This window comes from Rhinolophus ferrumequinum, chromosome 7 (assembly GCF_004115265.2).
Source record: "Rhinolophus ferrumequinum isolate MPI-CBG mRhiFer1 chromosome 7, mRhiFer1_v1.p, whole genome shotgun sequence".
In the NCBI taxonomy this organism is placed as follows: domain Eukaryota; kingdom Metazoa; phylum Chordata; class Mammalia; order Chiroptera; family Rhinolophidae; genus Rhinolophus; species Rhinolophus ferrumequinum.
The window spans coordinates 12,939,755-12,958,035 of NC_046290.1; the positions used below are offsets into that span (position 1 = coordinate 12,939,755).

General features: G+C 32.1%; 1 protein-coding gene across 4 annotated transcripts in view; it reads right to left on the reverse strand.

Moving 5' to 3' along the window:
* CDH18 (cadherin 18) overlaps window positions 1–18,281 on the reverse strand; it is a 409,123-nt gene that overhangs the window by 40,786 nt on the left and 350,056 nt on the right. For all 4 annotated transcript variants that reach the window (XM_033111188.1, XM_033111190.1, XM_033111192.1 and 1 more), the window contains one exon: window positions 13,141–13,277. In XM_033111188.1, the coding sequence (XP_032967079.1) occupies window positions 13,141–13,277 (137 nt within the window). The remainder of the gene's footprint in view (window positions 1–13,140; window positions 13,278–18,281) is intronic.

Here is an 18,281-nt window from a genome sequence, read left to right on the forward strand (position 1 = left end):
AGCTCACATCAGTAGAGCGCCCCAATGGAGATGGGGATGAAGTGAAAGTGGTATTCCAGAGCAAACACAAGCTTGATGATACGATATTTAGAGGGTTCTCTATACTTGAGAACCAATCCGTTTTATCCAATGAGTTCATTTGAAAAGTCTGATATGTGCATGCCACTGTGATGGGCTCTAGAGAACATAGGACAATAACATATGTCACTCCTGTAGGTTTCTCACTATCGATATAAAATGGAGCAACAAGCTATATGTTAAGATTTTTTTTAATATGTTATTTTAATCATGACTTATATGTTTAATTTAACTTGACCCCAAAACCCTTATTATATAAATGTGTGCCATCCTAAAAATCTAAATCATGTTCATTAGTATATGTATTACAGTTTAGTATGGATTTCTCTAGGATTGTCATCTAAATATTCATATTCTAATGCTGGTATTAAATAATTATACATAGATTAGTGTAATCTAATTTATATACATAGATTAGTGTAATTTATTTGCATATACATAGATTAAATTTTATTGCACATAAAATGTAGATTATTTTACTCGAAATGTGGTTTCATTCTTTTCCTTTAGAATGCAGTAGTTTTGCAGTGGTTATGAATTTAATATTAAATTTCAGTGGTTATAAATTTAATAAAATAATCTTATTTATAGTCATCTAAGTTCAATAAATACCCATATATATAAGAATGTGATTATAAATTGTATTTTGGAGTATATGTTTCTTTGATTTCTACGTAAAGATTTCATTACAGGCAAATATTTACAAACCAAATCAGTCCACATTCTTGTCAATAGTTATTGTGGACAGAAGCTAGAACATTTTAAATGCTTGACTAATATTTTGTTTATTAATGAAAAGGTTTCAACTATTTACTTAAATAAATATATAGAAATAAGTTTTGCAAATAAGTGATAAATGAAACAAACTTTCCACACAATATATTTATTTTGAAGTACTGTTAGTTTTTCTAATTTTACTTGTATTTTAAAATCTTGTATATGAAACTGAGTTTTTAATTTTTAAGCCGAAAAAAAGGATACAATAATAAATAATAGAAACTTCTTAGTATTTACCATCCTTGCCTATTTGCCCAAAATAAATTAAATTAAAACCCATATCCTCATAAAACTTGATTGCAAATATTAATGGAAGCTTTATTTAGCATAGATAAAAAATAGAAACGAGCCATATTTCCATCAACTGATTTAACAAAATGTGGTATACATACATAAAAGGGATTGAAAACGAGTAATTACTCATTAATATAATGGCATTGACAGATATCAAAACATACACTACATGAAAAGTGCCTGTCAAAAGAATCTAGATATCTACCTTCCATTTTCATTACATCTAGAAAAGACAAAACTATAGGCTCAGAAATCAGACCAGTAGTTTCTAGGAATTAGCAGTAGAAGGGAAATCATTTCAAAAAGGACATTCTTAGGTGATAGAATTAGGCTATATCATGATAGCGACAGTGCTTCTGTGATCAAATGCCTCTGCAAAATTTATCAAAATTTACACTTAACAAATGGTGATTTTACAATGTAAATTATTCCTTAATAAATCTGACTTAAAAAAAAAAGTGATGTATTCTAAGATTATTAATTAGGAGCCAGGAAATAGTATCACTTGGTTTACACATTAATTGTAATGTAAATAATGACATTAGATTAAAAAAAGTAAAACATGATCAAAATAAAGCTTTAGTTAAGAGTTATTGGTATAAAACTGAAAAATAATCATGTATAATGGACTAAAAATTCACAAAACATATAGAGATAAATATTACAAAAAGATGTATAACACTTCTACATGAAAACTGCAATATATTTCTGAGAGAAATCAAGGGATAATTAAATAAATGGAGAGTGTACCATATTCATGGATTGAAAGATTAGACCTTGTTAAAATGCCAGTTCTCCCTAAAATAATCTATAGATTTCAATCCAAATCTCAATACATTTTTTTAAGAATAGAAATTGGCAAGCTGTTTCTAAAATTTATAAGGAAATGCAAACAAATCAAGAATTCTAAGTCAATTGTGAAAAAGATGACCATGGCTGCACATCTTTTTCTACCTGATTTCAAAATTCTCTATAAAGTTATATTAATGAAGATAATGTGCCATTGGAATAAATGTAGACAAGTAAATCAATGAAACATGAAAGAGTGTCAAAAAAGTTGTAACAGGTAAATATGGCCAATTGATTTTCGACTAGTTTGCAAAAACAATTCAAACAAGAATGAGAATGTTTTGAAACAAAAATGATGTCTATATGGGAAAATTATGTACTTTCATCCATATGTCACTCAGACACAAGCAACAATTCCAGATGGGGGTTAAACCTAATCTTAAGAATGAAAAATACAAAGCTATTAGAAAACAATCACAATCTGGGTAGGGAAAGATTTTATAAGCAAGACACAGGGATCACTCATTATAAAATAAAAATAGATAATTTCAACTTATTTATGATAAAAATGTCCGTCAAAAATACAGTTAAATAAACAAAATAGTGAGTCTCTGAACAGGAATATATATATTTATAAATATAGATATAGAACTATATCTCAAAGAATGTATGTGCAAATTTATAAAAATGCATGTCTAAATATGTAAAATTTATAATATTTAATTATAAGAAATAAACTCTAAACAAAGTGGCCAAGTAAGATGACAGAGGAATATATACAGATGAGTAATTTGAATATGAAAAAGTACTTAGCATCTTTTGTCATTAAAGATGTGTAAATTAAAATCACAATGCAATTCTACTGTACTCTCAAATGAATGGCTAAAATTAAAGAGGTTATCAACTCCAACTGATGAGCTACAGAAACCAGATTTCTCACATTTTTATAAAATGTTACAACTACATTGGAAAATCAGTCTGACCTGTTTCTCATAAAGTTAAACATGTGGTTATCTTGTTGGAAACATTCAATTGGTAAGCATTTATCCAGAAAAATGAAAAAAAAAATATATATATAAATACTTGTTTACAAGTATGTATAACAGTTTTACAAATAATAGCCCTAAACAGGAAATAAATCAAATGCTCATCAACAGGGAAACATGTAAATACATTATGCTATATTCACAATGCAACATTATTAACATTATTTATATATAAAAATAAACTACTGTTAGTGAGAATATGGATAAATATAAACATTTAACAATGTTCAAAAGCAGCCAGAGTATATATACTGTATGCCTCAAATCATATCTACCTTGTGATTCCATTTATATGAAATTCTAGCAGTGTCAACAATTAAGGTGAAATAAGTCACAATATTGCCACCTCTGAGTAGTGACGGGTGAGGGGATTGACTGTACTGGAGAACCTCTCCAAGGCTATGGGAACGTACTAGACTTGGATCGGGATGTGATTACACACGGAGTGCACATTTGTAAAACCCATTGAAATGTACAAGATTTGTACATTTCAGTACTTGTCAATATTACCTATTAAAAAAAACTCAGTTATTCAAGGAGAATAAAACATTCACACATTTTAAAAAGGATCCTATTATTTATTAGCATATGGTTAGTTGTTTATGGGCATCAATTAAGTTTTCCATGAAAAAAATCATAGCTAAGAGAGTGAGCTTAATCATGCATTTTAACACTAGTTCAATTGTAAAAACATTTTCTTTATGTGTTTTATAGAGGTGCTGGAAGATTTTGTAATTATATACAAAATTTTGTTTCTAACTTTTTCATCAGTATGCTATTTTCTAACGGTTTCCAAAGTGTATTTTTTTCTTTAAGCCCTGTGAAGATGTATCAAGTAATTACCAAAATTGATTTAGCATATATTTTAGCCATATTTTTGATAATGATAAGAGCTGACATTTATTATGTCACCATGTGCCAGACACTGGGTTAAGATACTTCATTTAATCCTCAGTGAAATCCATTGTTAAAGATAAGAAAATATGTAATATTTTGTTAAATATCTTGATCAAGTTCCAGCTGCTTATAACAAACAGAAACAGAATTTAAATAGAATCTGTCTTACTCCCGATTTTAAAATATTATGCATTACTTCCTACTAAGATAACATAAGGACTTTATTGATAATATAATGATAATTAGATATAAACCAATACATTTTATGAGCATAGAAATAAAAATGGAGAAGTGTATATAATGAAAACAATAAAAATGTCAGAACAGTCTACATTTATATGAAAATAAATCTCTAAATTGTGTTCAGATTCATATGCAAGAATTAAAGAGAAAACAAGATATTTCTTACCTTCACCCTTTGTTTGGCAGGGTGTGCGCACGTGTGTGTGTGTGTGTGTGTGTGTGTGTATCTTGGTGCACCCACCCATTATGAGTGTTATATTTTATCACCTTAATTTATTTGGGAGTAGTTTATCTTAAAAGAGCACTACATGGAATTACTTACGATTTAAAAGGAACATTCTAGCAGTCCTTGGGATAATAGATAAAAAGAGGCTACAGTTAAGTCCAAAAACTATTTAGGAAGCTACTGAGAAACTGCAGGTGGAGGTCATGGTTGTTTGGACAGGGGTGGGAGTGATGGAAATGGTATGAACTGGTTGATTTATGGCTAATTTTAAAAGCATAGCTTACAGAAGTTTCTGATAAATTGCATGTGGAGCACGAGAGAAGAGGATCCAAATATGACTCTGAATGATTTACATGAGCAATCTGAAGACTATAGCCACCACTACTGACATGGATAAAAGCTCTGAAGGAGCAGAGTGATAGAAAAATTGGATTTTAAGGAAAATAGTTTATTTGGGGCATTTTGAGTTTGAAACCTCCAAGAGGCGCTATTAGGGTGGCTAATATGCACTTCAGGAAAAGAGTAAGCAAACTTCTGTGTATTTAAATTTGAGAGTTATCTAGAGGTAGGTACTATAGAAACCCATTAAACTGGATGGAATTACTTGGACAATTACTCCAGACCAGTCTGAGGTCTGAAAATGAGGAAATTCAAAGATCAGAGAAATGGAGAAGAATTAAGCATCATATGAGATTGAAGAATGAGTGAGAGATAAAAAGAATCTAGAGAATGTTGTGTCCTTAAGCCAAAGAAAGAAATTGTTTCTTGAAATTGTCAATTGTGCCAAATATTGCTGCTCTGTTGAGCAAATGGGAGAATTAAATTATGTTAGATTTTGCAATATGGAGGACAAAAGTAATTTTGGTGAAGGAATGAAGACAAGAGTCTTTTTAGAGTGGATTTTAAAGAGCATAGGGAGAGAGTACTGGCTGTGAATACAGTGGTGCATTACATGGCAACACTTCAGCAAGACCACATATAAGATGGTGGTCTTACAAGATTATGATAGAGCTGAAAAATCTCTATTATCTAGTGACATCTTAGCTGTACTAACATCATAGTACAATGCATTACAATACAAATACTGTTGTATAACAATTGCCTACAGTATTCAGTAATGTAACATGTCCTATTGCTTTATAGCCTAGGGGCTATAGGGGAACAGAATCTGTCACCCCAAAATATGCCTATTTGTCACAAGCATTATTTTAAGCTGGTTAATTTTAAGAAACAATAGACATGGGAGAATCTCCGAAAACCAAGTAGATGTTACCCTTTACAAAAGATATTAACATTTGTAATGGAAACATTCATTTGTAATGGTGTCTCCTTTGCTGTACAAGACAGGAAGTGGGGTGATGACCATATTTCTAGAAACTCTTATCAGTGGAGAAGACAATTACTGACATCTACATAATAACCTTAATTACTGAAATCTACACAATAACCTTACCCTCCTTTACTGTGCTTTTCCTGGTAACCTGCAGTAAGTGACTCCCCGAACCCCTAACATCTTTTGTCTTTCAGCAGAAGATGGTATTTCACTTGGTGGCTTTAGCCATTTTGGTGAGTTACTCAGTTTTCCCGGGTCTCTCCCATGTATACAGGAGGTATACACGCTAGTAAACTTCTATTTGTTTTTTCTTCTATTAATCTTTTATTACAGGGATTTCTCAGCCATGAACCCAGAAGGGAAAATTATTTTTTTCCTCTACAGAGCAACAGGCTATAAATACAGAGGGTGCCAAAAAAAAAATGTACACACATTTTAAGAAAGAAAGGGAAAAATACTGTATTAAAATTGTAATACTCAACATATACTGGTAAGAAAAGATGAATAGAAGTTATGAGTATACATTTTTTGCACCCCTGTTATAGCATAGGTTTGGAGTAGGCTATACCATCAGGGCTGTGTAAGTGCACTCTAATGTTCGCACAACAACAAAATAGACTAACAACACATTTGTTAGAATGTAGCCCCATCATAAGCTATGCATGCCTGTATAGGTAACTCTTTCAAGGAATTGTTCAGCCAAAGGAACAGAATAATAGAGTTATATCAGGGGGAAAACACTAGATCAAGGTAGGTTTTCAGTTTTTGTTTGCTTGTGTCAATTTTTATTTTCAGATAAGAAATAAAGCATATTTAATGAGGACAGGGGATTATGTATCAGATAGAGGAAAAGGAAAATATAGGAAAGACGAAAATAATTGACGGTGCAATGTCTCAGTGAGCAAGGAAAGACAGGGTTGAGCGCACACATAGAGAGGAGGTATAAACAGGGTGTGGAGGACTGATTCACAGGAACCAGGAAGGCAGATATATGGGGACAATACTGGTTAGGTTGGTAAATATGGTGGCAGGAAACGGTAGAAACCCTTTTCTGATTGTTCTTATTTTATAAGTCATGAGAGAAGCAAGATTACCTGACACATGTAAGGATATTGGAAGAGGTATGTAAAATTTGAGGAGAGAGGAAAACTAAACTATAACTATCTAGCAGTGATGTATATAATTGCTTTCGTTATTAAAGTTTGTTTTTTGAATAAACATATTTGTTCTAATTCATCTAGAGTTTGATACTAAGGTAGGCACAGTGCCTGTGTAAAGCTGACAAATGTATCCACGTATTATATGAGCAAAAATATAATAATAGAACGTAATAGATACTGTAATAGCCACACTGAACTCCTCCCCATGTGAAGAACCCAAGGGGTTTGAATGGAATTGACTGCAGATGAAGATAAAAAGGATGGGTTTTGATTGTCCTGAGTCAAAGTGGAAAACCCACACCTTTGCCATAATAATAAATCCAATTATGGGTACATTTCATGTATTAAATACAATTTTTAAAGACAGCAAATGGAGGGTAGCTTAAAAAATGAACTGATTGGAGCAACATTTTTAATGGTTATTCAAAATGACAATTTATTGCACCTTGAAAGTGAATGAATATATGCTAAGTTTAAGGTGGCATCCATCCTGTTAATATATTACAAGTTAACGTAGTACTTATTGCTTGTTACTATAATATAGCAACACGAAAGCAAAAGATGAGATAAAAAGCAATGCAGAAAAGGATAAATCACACAGAAATGGAGATAGAGACATGATCAAATCGAGCCTGAAGCCTAACTTACCTATGAACTTTTCAAGTACACAGGTCAATAGATTCCTTGTAAATTTTAGAACAAATTAAATTATTTTTGGACATCATTTTCTATTAATCTGTTACATGACAGGTAACTAATACACTGATAAATACATGTATAAATAAACATATCAGAGGGTATTTTATTTTATTATTGTTGATCACTTGTTAAAGCAAAACCAATTTCTTTGTGTGCTATTTCCTTTGTGTACCACAGCAAAAGTGCCAATTAGGATGCTTCTGCTTGCTAATATGAACATATTGTGGAAGACAAGTTTCATGTATCAAAATAAGCATGTTGACAATAGCAAAATAATGTATGGAATCTGAAGGGACTTAAAACCACCCACTCTTCAGTAATATGCTTTGTATCTTTAGACACAGCTGCGAACAAAAATTTATTTCAAATTAAAAGGCAACAAGGAATGAGTTCATAAAATCTAAATTTAACATCCACTATCTGAAGTTAATAATTGGACTGAATTGAAATCTGTGTATCCTAATTTTTTAATGTATTTGAATGTGGACGGAGGAAAAAAAAAGAAAAGAAAAAAAAATCAATGAATAAAGAGTATGTTTACAAAAGAATATGTAAACATCAATGTCTGGACTGAGTTACGTACATAATCTATATATAGAAAAAATGAAGCAGAGAGCTGAGGCAAATATTTATATCAATGCAACAACATGCGGCTGTTGTTTATTTTGTGAGGTCTAGTGACAGCAGAATCTTTTAGACTCATTAGAAGTATAAATAAAGTAGCATCTCCAGACTTTGATTCTCTTGAAAGTACAACTGTCATACAGTAATGAGTGATACAGTCTCACTGTGCTGCATGGATCAGGTGGAAAACATTCTCTCATTTAGTGCACACAACAGAAGAAATAGGATATTTGAAGGAAAATAAGAAATATATGATTTAGTGATCATTGAATTGTGGAGTGAGAGATAAGTTTGTTGGGCAGTTATGTGGAGAAATGAGGGGCAAAAAATATCCAGGTGTTTAACAGAGTTTTATTAACCAAATTCCATGTGTCAGGAAAATTACTAGGTATTTGGGAATACTGTGACAACCAAAGATAAAATAGACCTGATTCCTAGACTTGAGATTTTCACAATTTAACAGAGGTAAAAGACATCATAATAAAATGCAACAGGTATTGTATTTAAGATTAATAATGATAAGTACTATATTTAAGGCATGTATAAAGTTAGAGGATAGAAGGGAAGGAGATTTAAAATTTGCCTGAGAAATTGCGGAATATTGCAGAAATGTGAGATTTGGAAAAGTACTTAAAAGGAAATAGCTGTTTGTAAAGTAGAACAAAATTAGAAGAGGGTATTGAGACATAAAAAGATTACAAAGTTATTGAAACTAACATGGCCTGTTTGAGGATTTGTGACCAAAATGTGACACACATTTTTCAGAGGGTTAAGCTGAGAATAGAGAGGGCCAAGGCCTATAAACAAAAGCCACAAAAGTCCATTGTGGACGGAGTTCATTTTTTAGGCAATCGGGATGTTGTGTGAGTGTACGCATATGTGTGCATGCGTGTGTATGCATATGTGTGTGTACATATGCACACTTGCATGCTTGTGCATGCCCATAAGATTAGTACTAAAGAATGCTATGACATAAATCAAATTGTGATCAGAAACAATGTTCCTTAAACTGAATTCACATTAGAATTACATAGGGCAGTGGTTCTCAAACTTTGGCGTGCATGAGAATCACCTAGACGGGCTGATAAACGGTAGAATAATGGGTCTCAACCAGTGTCTAATTTGGGGGTGTTCAGATATTTTATCAAACATTATTCTCTGTGTTTCCGTGAAGGTGTTTTTGAATAAGATTAACATTTATTGATAGACTGAATAGAGAAGATTGTTCTCTGTAATGTGAATGGGCCTCCTCAAAGAAAACATAAATGGCAACAAGAATATGAAAAGACGTTCCACATACGAATCATCAGGGAAATGCACATTGAAATACAACTACACACCTATTAACGTGGCCCCTCTTAGAGTCCCCATGTTGTCAACAACACTGACGACACCAAATGCTAGCAAGGATGTGGAACAACAGGAACTCTCATCCATTGCTGGTGGGAATGCAAAATGGTGCAGCCACTTTGGAAGACCGTTTTTCAGTTTCTTACAAAACTAAGCAAACTCTTCCCATATGATCCCGCCACGGTACTGCTTGGTATGAAGGAGTGGGAAAGGAGGTGAAAACTTCTTTCCACACAGAAACCTATACATGGATGTTTTCCACAGCTTTATTATCATTACCAAAACTCAGAAGCTACCAAGATGTCCTTCAGTAGGTAAATGAATAAATAAACTGGAACATCCAGACAAGGGAATATTATGGAATGGTAAAAAGAAATGAGCTCCCGAGTCAGGCAAAGACATGGAGGAAACTTAAAAAATGCATGTGTCTAAGTGAAAGAAACCTATCTGGAAAGGCTACATACTGTATTATTCTAACTACACGATCTTTTGGAAAAGGAAAAACTAGGGAACCAATCAAAATCTCAGTGGTCACGAGCGGTTGGGGTGGAGAGAGATAAATAGGTAGATCACAGAGGATTTTTAGTGCAGTAGAAATACCCTGCTTGGTGCTATAATGTGAATGCAGTCAATGAGACATTCATCCAAACCCATAGAACACTAAGAGTCAACACTAAGTTAAACTATAGACTTTGGGTGATTATGGTGTGTCCATTTAGGTTTCCAGTTATAACAAATGCATCTTCCTGAGGTGGGGGAATGTTGATTATGGAGGCTGCTAACCATGTGTAAAAAGTATATGGGAAATCTATGTACCTCTTAATTATGCTGCGAACCTAAAACTGATTAAATATAAGCCTTAAAAAAAAAAAAAACGGTGGTCTGAAAAAAAAGAAAAATTGTCAACTGCATTTCCCAAACAGAATATACTAGAAAAGACTGATAATGTTGAGAGTAACACTTACAAGCAACTGTACATGGAAGAATTCCCAACAATATCTAACAGGCACTTAGGTCAAGTAAGCAGTGCATGAATGGATACTTTTCTGAACACAGTCCTGCAATATGGTTATAAAAACCTTAACAAGAGCTCATTCTTTCATTATGCATGCTTATGATTAGGATTAAATTACATTTAGTGTTGCTCATTGAGGTGTCTCTAAGGCTTTTTTATTACTATCCATAAAATTCAGGATATTATAATTTACTATACTGTTTTACTTACTATATATGTATTAACTCATTTCTCAGATGAAGTAAATTATATATATATAATACACTTATATATGTGTGTATATAATACATATAATACATTATACATACATATAATACATTATATATATATATATATATATATATATATATATATATATATATATATATATGAGTGTATATTTAAGGCATTCCCTTAGTAAAAACGGGCATTTCCTTTGGTAATGATTGCACATAATATAATTTTCATGACATACATGAATTCATGTATAGTCATAAATTAATTTCTACTTGATACAAATATTATTTGGCTGAGGGGACATTTATAGCAATCAAAGGTATAGTTTCTGATCAAAACACCTCTAGAGTTGAAGTTATTTTAAAGTAAATTTCTATAGGTTCTGAAAAACAAATAATACTCTCTTCAGGGATTCTTCCCTTCCATATTCTATATACAGAGACTATTCCCAAAGAACTACATAATGTTTTCTGGCTCTTTTATATGTCCTCATCACTTTTCTTGAATATATTAATCCATTCATTTCTTTATTTTTTCAACTAATTTTCAATGAGCTCTTATCATTTGACAGTTATTAAATTGTCCTCCGGTGACTAAGAACATGTAATTCTATACCTATTCTGATTATTTTGAAAATTAAAATTAACCAGAATGATCACAAATGAACTCACATGTATTCCTTACTACAGCCATTTAAAAGCAATTAGTGAATGCTTATTTTCAAAGAGAATGTCATGTTAAAAAAATTAAACGAAAGCTATTTGAGCTAACTTTGCAGATGTAAAATCTTGGAAAATTCAGGTAGAATAGAAAAGACTAAAGTAGTATACTTGTCAATTGTTTCAAAGGACATTATCAAAGTGCATAAACCACAATGAGTTATCACCCTACACAGATGAAAAGGGTGTAGTTCAATGTTTAAGTCCCCCTAAAATTCACGTTAAAACAACCCCCAATTGATGATTAGCAGGAGGGGCCTTTGGGAAGTGATTAGGTAATAATGGTGGAGGTCTCATGAATGAGATTAGTGCCCTTATAAAGGGGGACACCAGAGGACACCATCAGAAGACAGGTATTGGAGAAACAGGAAACAGGACATCATCAGACACTGAATGTGCAAGCACCTTGATTTTGGCCTTTCCAGCCTCCAGAACTACAAGAAATAAATGTTTGTTGTTTAAGGCACCCAGTTTATGGTAGTTTGTCATAGTAGCCTTAACAGACTAAGACATCTATCAAAGCAGAATCTAGATTAGTGGCTTCCTGGGTAGGGGTACAAGGAGGGGGGCTGGAGGATTATGACTAAGGGGACAGGATTTTTTTGTGGAGTACTGAAGATATTCTAAAATTGCTTGTGCTGATGAATGCATAATCTGTGAATACACTAAAATCCACTGAACTGAACTCTTTAAAAAGGTGAATTTTATGGTATGTGAATAATTTCTAAATGAAGCTCTTAATGTCTCATACTTCTGAAAGAGAAAGCATAATTTTGTTTTACATAGCATTCTTTTCTAATGTGAAGCATTACTAATTTCTAATATATTTATGGTTCTATCATGAATACATAGAAATTTTTTTCTAAATGCAGACATAATTTCTGCATAAAATTCTGGACTTGTGGTAATTGGAAACTTCAGTTCATCTCTCAATATGTAAAGGAAAACTTCATTGTTATTATAGCAGGCACATTTTCTAGAGTTTTATTCTAATTTGAACACAGCCATAATCACCTTTTTAAATTCACATACAATTATTGATATTTATGCTTTTTTCTTTTTTTCTTTTTTCTTTTTTTTAAATCTTAGGTATTCACCACAACCCAATATTCTGGAAGGGAAGAAACAAGAGTCTCTTTAGCTATATCTCATATACTTTTCTCAAAGAGGATTAAATCTGCCTGTTGAAATTCCAAGAGTTATTCTTTTACTGTAAGTTCTCTAAATGTTGACAGAAGCTTGAGGAGGATGTTATGTTGGTAAAATTATTCAAGAACAATGATGGATTTCATTTATTCTTCTTCTAAACTGATGAAGAACCATTCTTCCAATACCTGATGGCTTAATTTTAAGTAAGGCATAAGCACAAGACAGAACAAGTGTCAAAATTAGAAGGAGAACTAAATACTTTGACACAGGCATGAGAACGAAGTATGTATGATGCCAATTTTCCTCCACTATGCCAGGATTAAAGTAAAGGAAGAGGTATATGATTTATTCACTTCATCTGACAATGAGTAAAATTGTATCAGACACATTCTGTGTGCTCTGCTATATCCTGGCATCAAAAACAAAACAAAAAACTGTGAGAGCCCTGCTTACGAGAAAATCTCAGTATAAATCTTCATGTACAAGTGACATGTTTTCCTATAATACACAAGGTAAATAGCTTACCATTTTCTGAAGCAGCAACTGTGATGTTGTACCACGGAGTTTCTTCTCTATCAAGAACCTGTGTAGTCTTAATAGTTCCAGTATTGGCATCAATATTGAAAAATCTGTCATCTTCAACATTGTAGTCAATGAAGTATCTAGAGAACAAAATAGATAAATCTTTTTACATGATGTTACAATAAAGAAAATAAAACTGACCAAGGGAAGTATTAAATAAAATATGTTCAAATATTTAAATGTATATATTTAATTTCTATGTTTAGCTCTTAATATTTGCCTGGCAACTTTATTTTTGCATAGAACTGACAATTATTTTTATATCTCTCTTGGTCCTTAATGCTATGCTTCGTTCAATACTAATTAAAAAAAAAAAAAAAAAAAAACCTTAACCAAGTTTCATGAATAAAATGGTAAACAGTAAAAACACAGTGATTGATAAGGGAGAACAAACAAACAAAAAAATCACCTTTAGGAAGTCCTTCATACATTGGGAGAAAAAAAATAATGTATAATGAAACTTCTGTTGCTATATGAACCAACAATTTAGGATAATAGATGTCAGAGATTAATTTACCTTAGAGTTGCATTATGGTTGAGGTTATACGATAGATATGGAATGAAAACAAAACATTTTAATTTATTTACCATTACCGTATTTTGCCATGTATTCTGTGCACTTTTTGCCTTTCAAAGTTGTGAGGGGAAAATAAGGATGTGCATTATACATGGGTAGTACTAATTCCATATCTATATAAATGTTTTTAATTATTTTATTTATGCTTATCAGTTAAAAATGTAACTCTAGAAATCACTAATGATATTCATATGCAAAATAATACCCTGGAATATGATAATAGTTATACTGGACGTACTATGAACTTGCAACGACGAACAGTACTTGGCTTTCTATGACGCATAAATATCGTAAATTTGTTACTGGTACATACAATTTCTTGTACCTTGTATCTGTTCTTGTGTTTTGTAATTATTTGTTGCATAAAATTTCTTGTACCATAATATGTTAAAAAATAAATGCTAAAATTCCTTTATAATACAATAAAGTACCTAAATGTAAAGAAATAAAAATTTGAATTAAAAAATTAAAACGAGATTTTTTCCCCTGAAAGTGTGGGCCAAAAACATGGGTACACATTATACTTATACACAGGAGCACATTATACATGGCACAATACAGTATATTTCCAGAACCTAAATCCCATTTTTAGTCAAAGCATGAGAAATGAAATAAATGGGTGATAGATTGCATTACTGGCCATGAATCTTCTTCCCTCTGTAATGCATGCAATTTGGTAGGGCTCTCCCATATCAGATTTGGCCTCTAGCTTTCTTTGGCAATAGAATAAGCCGAAAGTAAGGGTGTCCTATGCCACATTTGGGCCTACGTTTCATTAGACTTGGTATTTTTCCCTCTAATGTTTTGCCACTGCCTTAAGAAGTACATGCTAGAGCTAACCCATGAAGAAAGAAGATGAGAGACATTGGCAGAGTTGTCCCAGCTCAGGTTCTTCAGCCTAGAGTTACCTAGTAAGTAAGCAGATGCACGATTGAATGCACTGGAGACAAGCAGAGCCAATACACAAAAGCCAGTGTAGTTCAGCAGACCCTCAGCTGACTCACAGTTGTATGCACTATCGTTCTAAGTCACTTCTTTCTCTATCCCTGAGTTTGGGGCTTTTACATTATCCAGCAACAGTTAATTAATGTAAATATTAATAAATAATAAATAATCGTATGTTCTACAAATATTCAAAACCATTTCTAGAACTATTTAAGGAGAGAACTGTTTTCCCCTTAAATCTCTAATACTTCTTCCCTTTTTGTTAGTCTCAACTTTAGTAACATTTTTAACTATAATATATAGACGTGAATTAAAAAAAAAGAGAGAGAGAGAATTATTACATGAAAAGTGCCAGGGATGAATTTAAATGTAAAAAATCAAAGTGCAAAGGTTCTAATTAAAGATGAAGCCTGATTTGTCTTGAAAACAAATGTATGTTTTAACGTGGCACACAGAATGAATGAAGTAGATGGTCCGAGGTAGGATAAGGGGGTCCTGTAGCACAGGATAAAGAGGATTTACTTTTTTAAACAAAGGAATGGGAACAATTTTTAAAAATTTACCTTCTGGAAAAATCACGGTGACTACTTTAAATCTTGGATTGTAGAAATTTAAAAACAATTCAGAAAAGAAATTAAGTCATCTTGCATCAAGGTGGAAAAAAGAAAGGCATGAAAACAAGTATATAAAACAATGCTATATAGCAGATACCACCTATAGAAATTTTTGTTGAAATGGTATTAATAAACGGGAAAAATTACCAACGACTCCATTTGTGTGTTTTGTGTGTTTGTTTGGTCTACCATATAATTGATAAAGACTTAAGGAAAAAGCACTCTGGGAGAAAAACAATTTGGGAGAAATCAATCATTTGGACATATTATTCCTTAGATGTCAATTAGATAAGCATGTGTAATCATAAAGCAGAGAATTGGATATGGGTGTGTAGTTCAAGTGTGCTTTTTGAATAGGAAATATAACTTTGAGATATAGTAGTCTAAATTTAAGGTAATGGGGACAGTATAATCTAATTTGGGAGACAAGCTTAAGAGGAAAGGAACTGAAAGATCAAGCAGTATGGCATCCAAACTTTTGAGTCTACAGCCACAGCTGTATATAAAAGAAGGTGCTAGCAAAATGAAAGGAACAACCCAAGGTTGGAGGAAAACTGAAAAGAGCAGTTTTAATAAAATATGAAAACATGGTTTTATTACTGTCTATTCAAGAGTATATTGCATGTGAGTATATGAAACGCATGCGTCATGACACTTTGTTGGATATCACTACCTGACATAGAGATCAGAAAAATGGTGCTTTATGTCATCAGAGAAGTGGGTTCAACAAATTATTTTTTCCTAATAAGGGAAATATAAAGCACTGTCTTTCTTGAAGGGAATGGCCATTTTGAAAAAGTGAAATATCTAAAAAGGCAAAATTCATGCAAAGGTTGAGTAGAATTGGGTTCCAGAGCACAGATATAAGGATTTCCATCGAAAGCAACAGAGACACTTCCATATTAGCATGAGGGAAATCTCAGAAGTTGGGTAACTATATAGAATGATTAATTGTGGTGCTGGGAATATTATAAAATTCATCCTACTTTCTGGAATAGACTACAAGTATAATTGAAATACAACCCCATGCCTCTCATAAGCACGACATGTTAACAAGATATGTAGAACATATCGTCAAGGTATGGAGCTTTATAAAACCTGTGGATACACATGCCCAGACATGGCAGAATACATTAATATTACCATGCAAATTGAGACTACAGAGCATCCCCCAAAGTCTAGGAGTTCATTTAGTGAAAATAACACCTAAAAAGGGATGGGATATAGCACTTAACTATGTGATCAAAATAAGGAATTGACTTTTGTGCATTGATTTTTCTAATAATACCTACATGTTAATTGAAGGAAGTTCAACATGAAAAAGCAATTTAAACAAGAAGTACAGGTATAAAGCAAATATGATTCAGAGAAGAGTCACTAGATTCAGACACTACAGAATAGTGGGAAAGATACGCCATTGGGCTTTTCAAAGCATTAGGCCATGGTGCACTGAAACTGATTTATTTTCTTTGACTTGAGTTCATATCACAAAAATTTCTCCTAATGTCCCTAACTCAGAGAGGCCTAATGTGGAAGGCTGAACTGTGAGATGGAAGAAGTTTTGTTACATGGAAAGGATAACATCCTTTAAAATGTAATCAGTTGGCAATCTGGTTATTATTTTATCTAAGATCAGTTATCATTAACCTGCCTTCAAGAAACTTTCCAATTGGTGGGTACTCTAGATAACAATGGTTTCTGTATTGAAAGTTGGACCTAAAGTTGAAACTTGCTATTCAAACGCAAAAGTTCCCGCAGAAACAACCAGCAAAGCCTAGAGTACATTGCTGTCGATGCACCCCTATGAAATATGCACCATGTTAGAAATCTGAACACTTCAGAACTGTCAGTCTGAAAGAAAATGGGGGTTTCTTCTGTTTGTAAGCTAAACTAAGAATCTGAAAATGTGTATTCTCTTTATCAGAGCAATGCCCTCTCTTTTAGACATTTTACACAGAGCTTTCTAATGGAAGTGCTACTATTAGTGACTGAATAGTTTTAGAAATGTAAATTTTATTTGAATTCGAAAAATAAAACCTATATTTACATAATTTTAAAAAATGGTAAGCATAATTTAAAAAGGTCTAGGCATGTGTCCTCAGACTCATATATTTAATTCTTAGTTTTCTGTGTAATGTAACTCTGGAAAGCTACAAAATAAGGGCTAGATATCGGGTATGCTTGGATCCAAAGAGTCTTATTCATTGAATTGTAATTGAATTTCAACTCAAGTAGAACTAAATAGTTATGCTTAACTACATTTGGATTTTTGCCTAGCCATAGGGAGGAAAAAATTTTAAAAATGGAAGACAGAAATGTGAGAAGAAAGAAACTGTTCAGAAGTATTATTAGCAGATTGAATATCAAATCATTCAATGCTAACAATTTAAAATTAAGGAGTGACATGGCTCCACAAACTGTTTATCAAACAAACAAAAAACCATGAAAATATTCTCTCAGTAGGTAACTTTTCAAATAATTTTCACAATAAAATTTATTTATTTCCTTTTACAAACCTTCAAAAACTAAACAGAACGTCTTAATACTTTATGAACTTATACATTAATATATTTAGAATTGTTTTGAAAATGCTAATGTTAATTTAATATTTTGAGGATATCAGCAAGTATAATATCAAGCAACCATTTGATATAGGTCCTAATTGGGATTAATGATAAAACCTGAAAAATTCAAATTTTGAGAATTTTTTTTATTTTATATTCTAGTCCATTGATAAAAAAAAATAAACCAGTGTAAACTCAGTATATATAACTGTTCAAAATGTTTAAAGATATTCTTCAAATTCTACTTTCCTACTACATAGGAATGTTATTGTGAGACTGGGAGGAAACGTTTATAAACATATATGAGTTATTTACAAAAGCAATGTAGTAAGAGATAATAAATGCTAATGTTTATGGCAGATTTACATTGTACTACTTTAAATG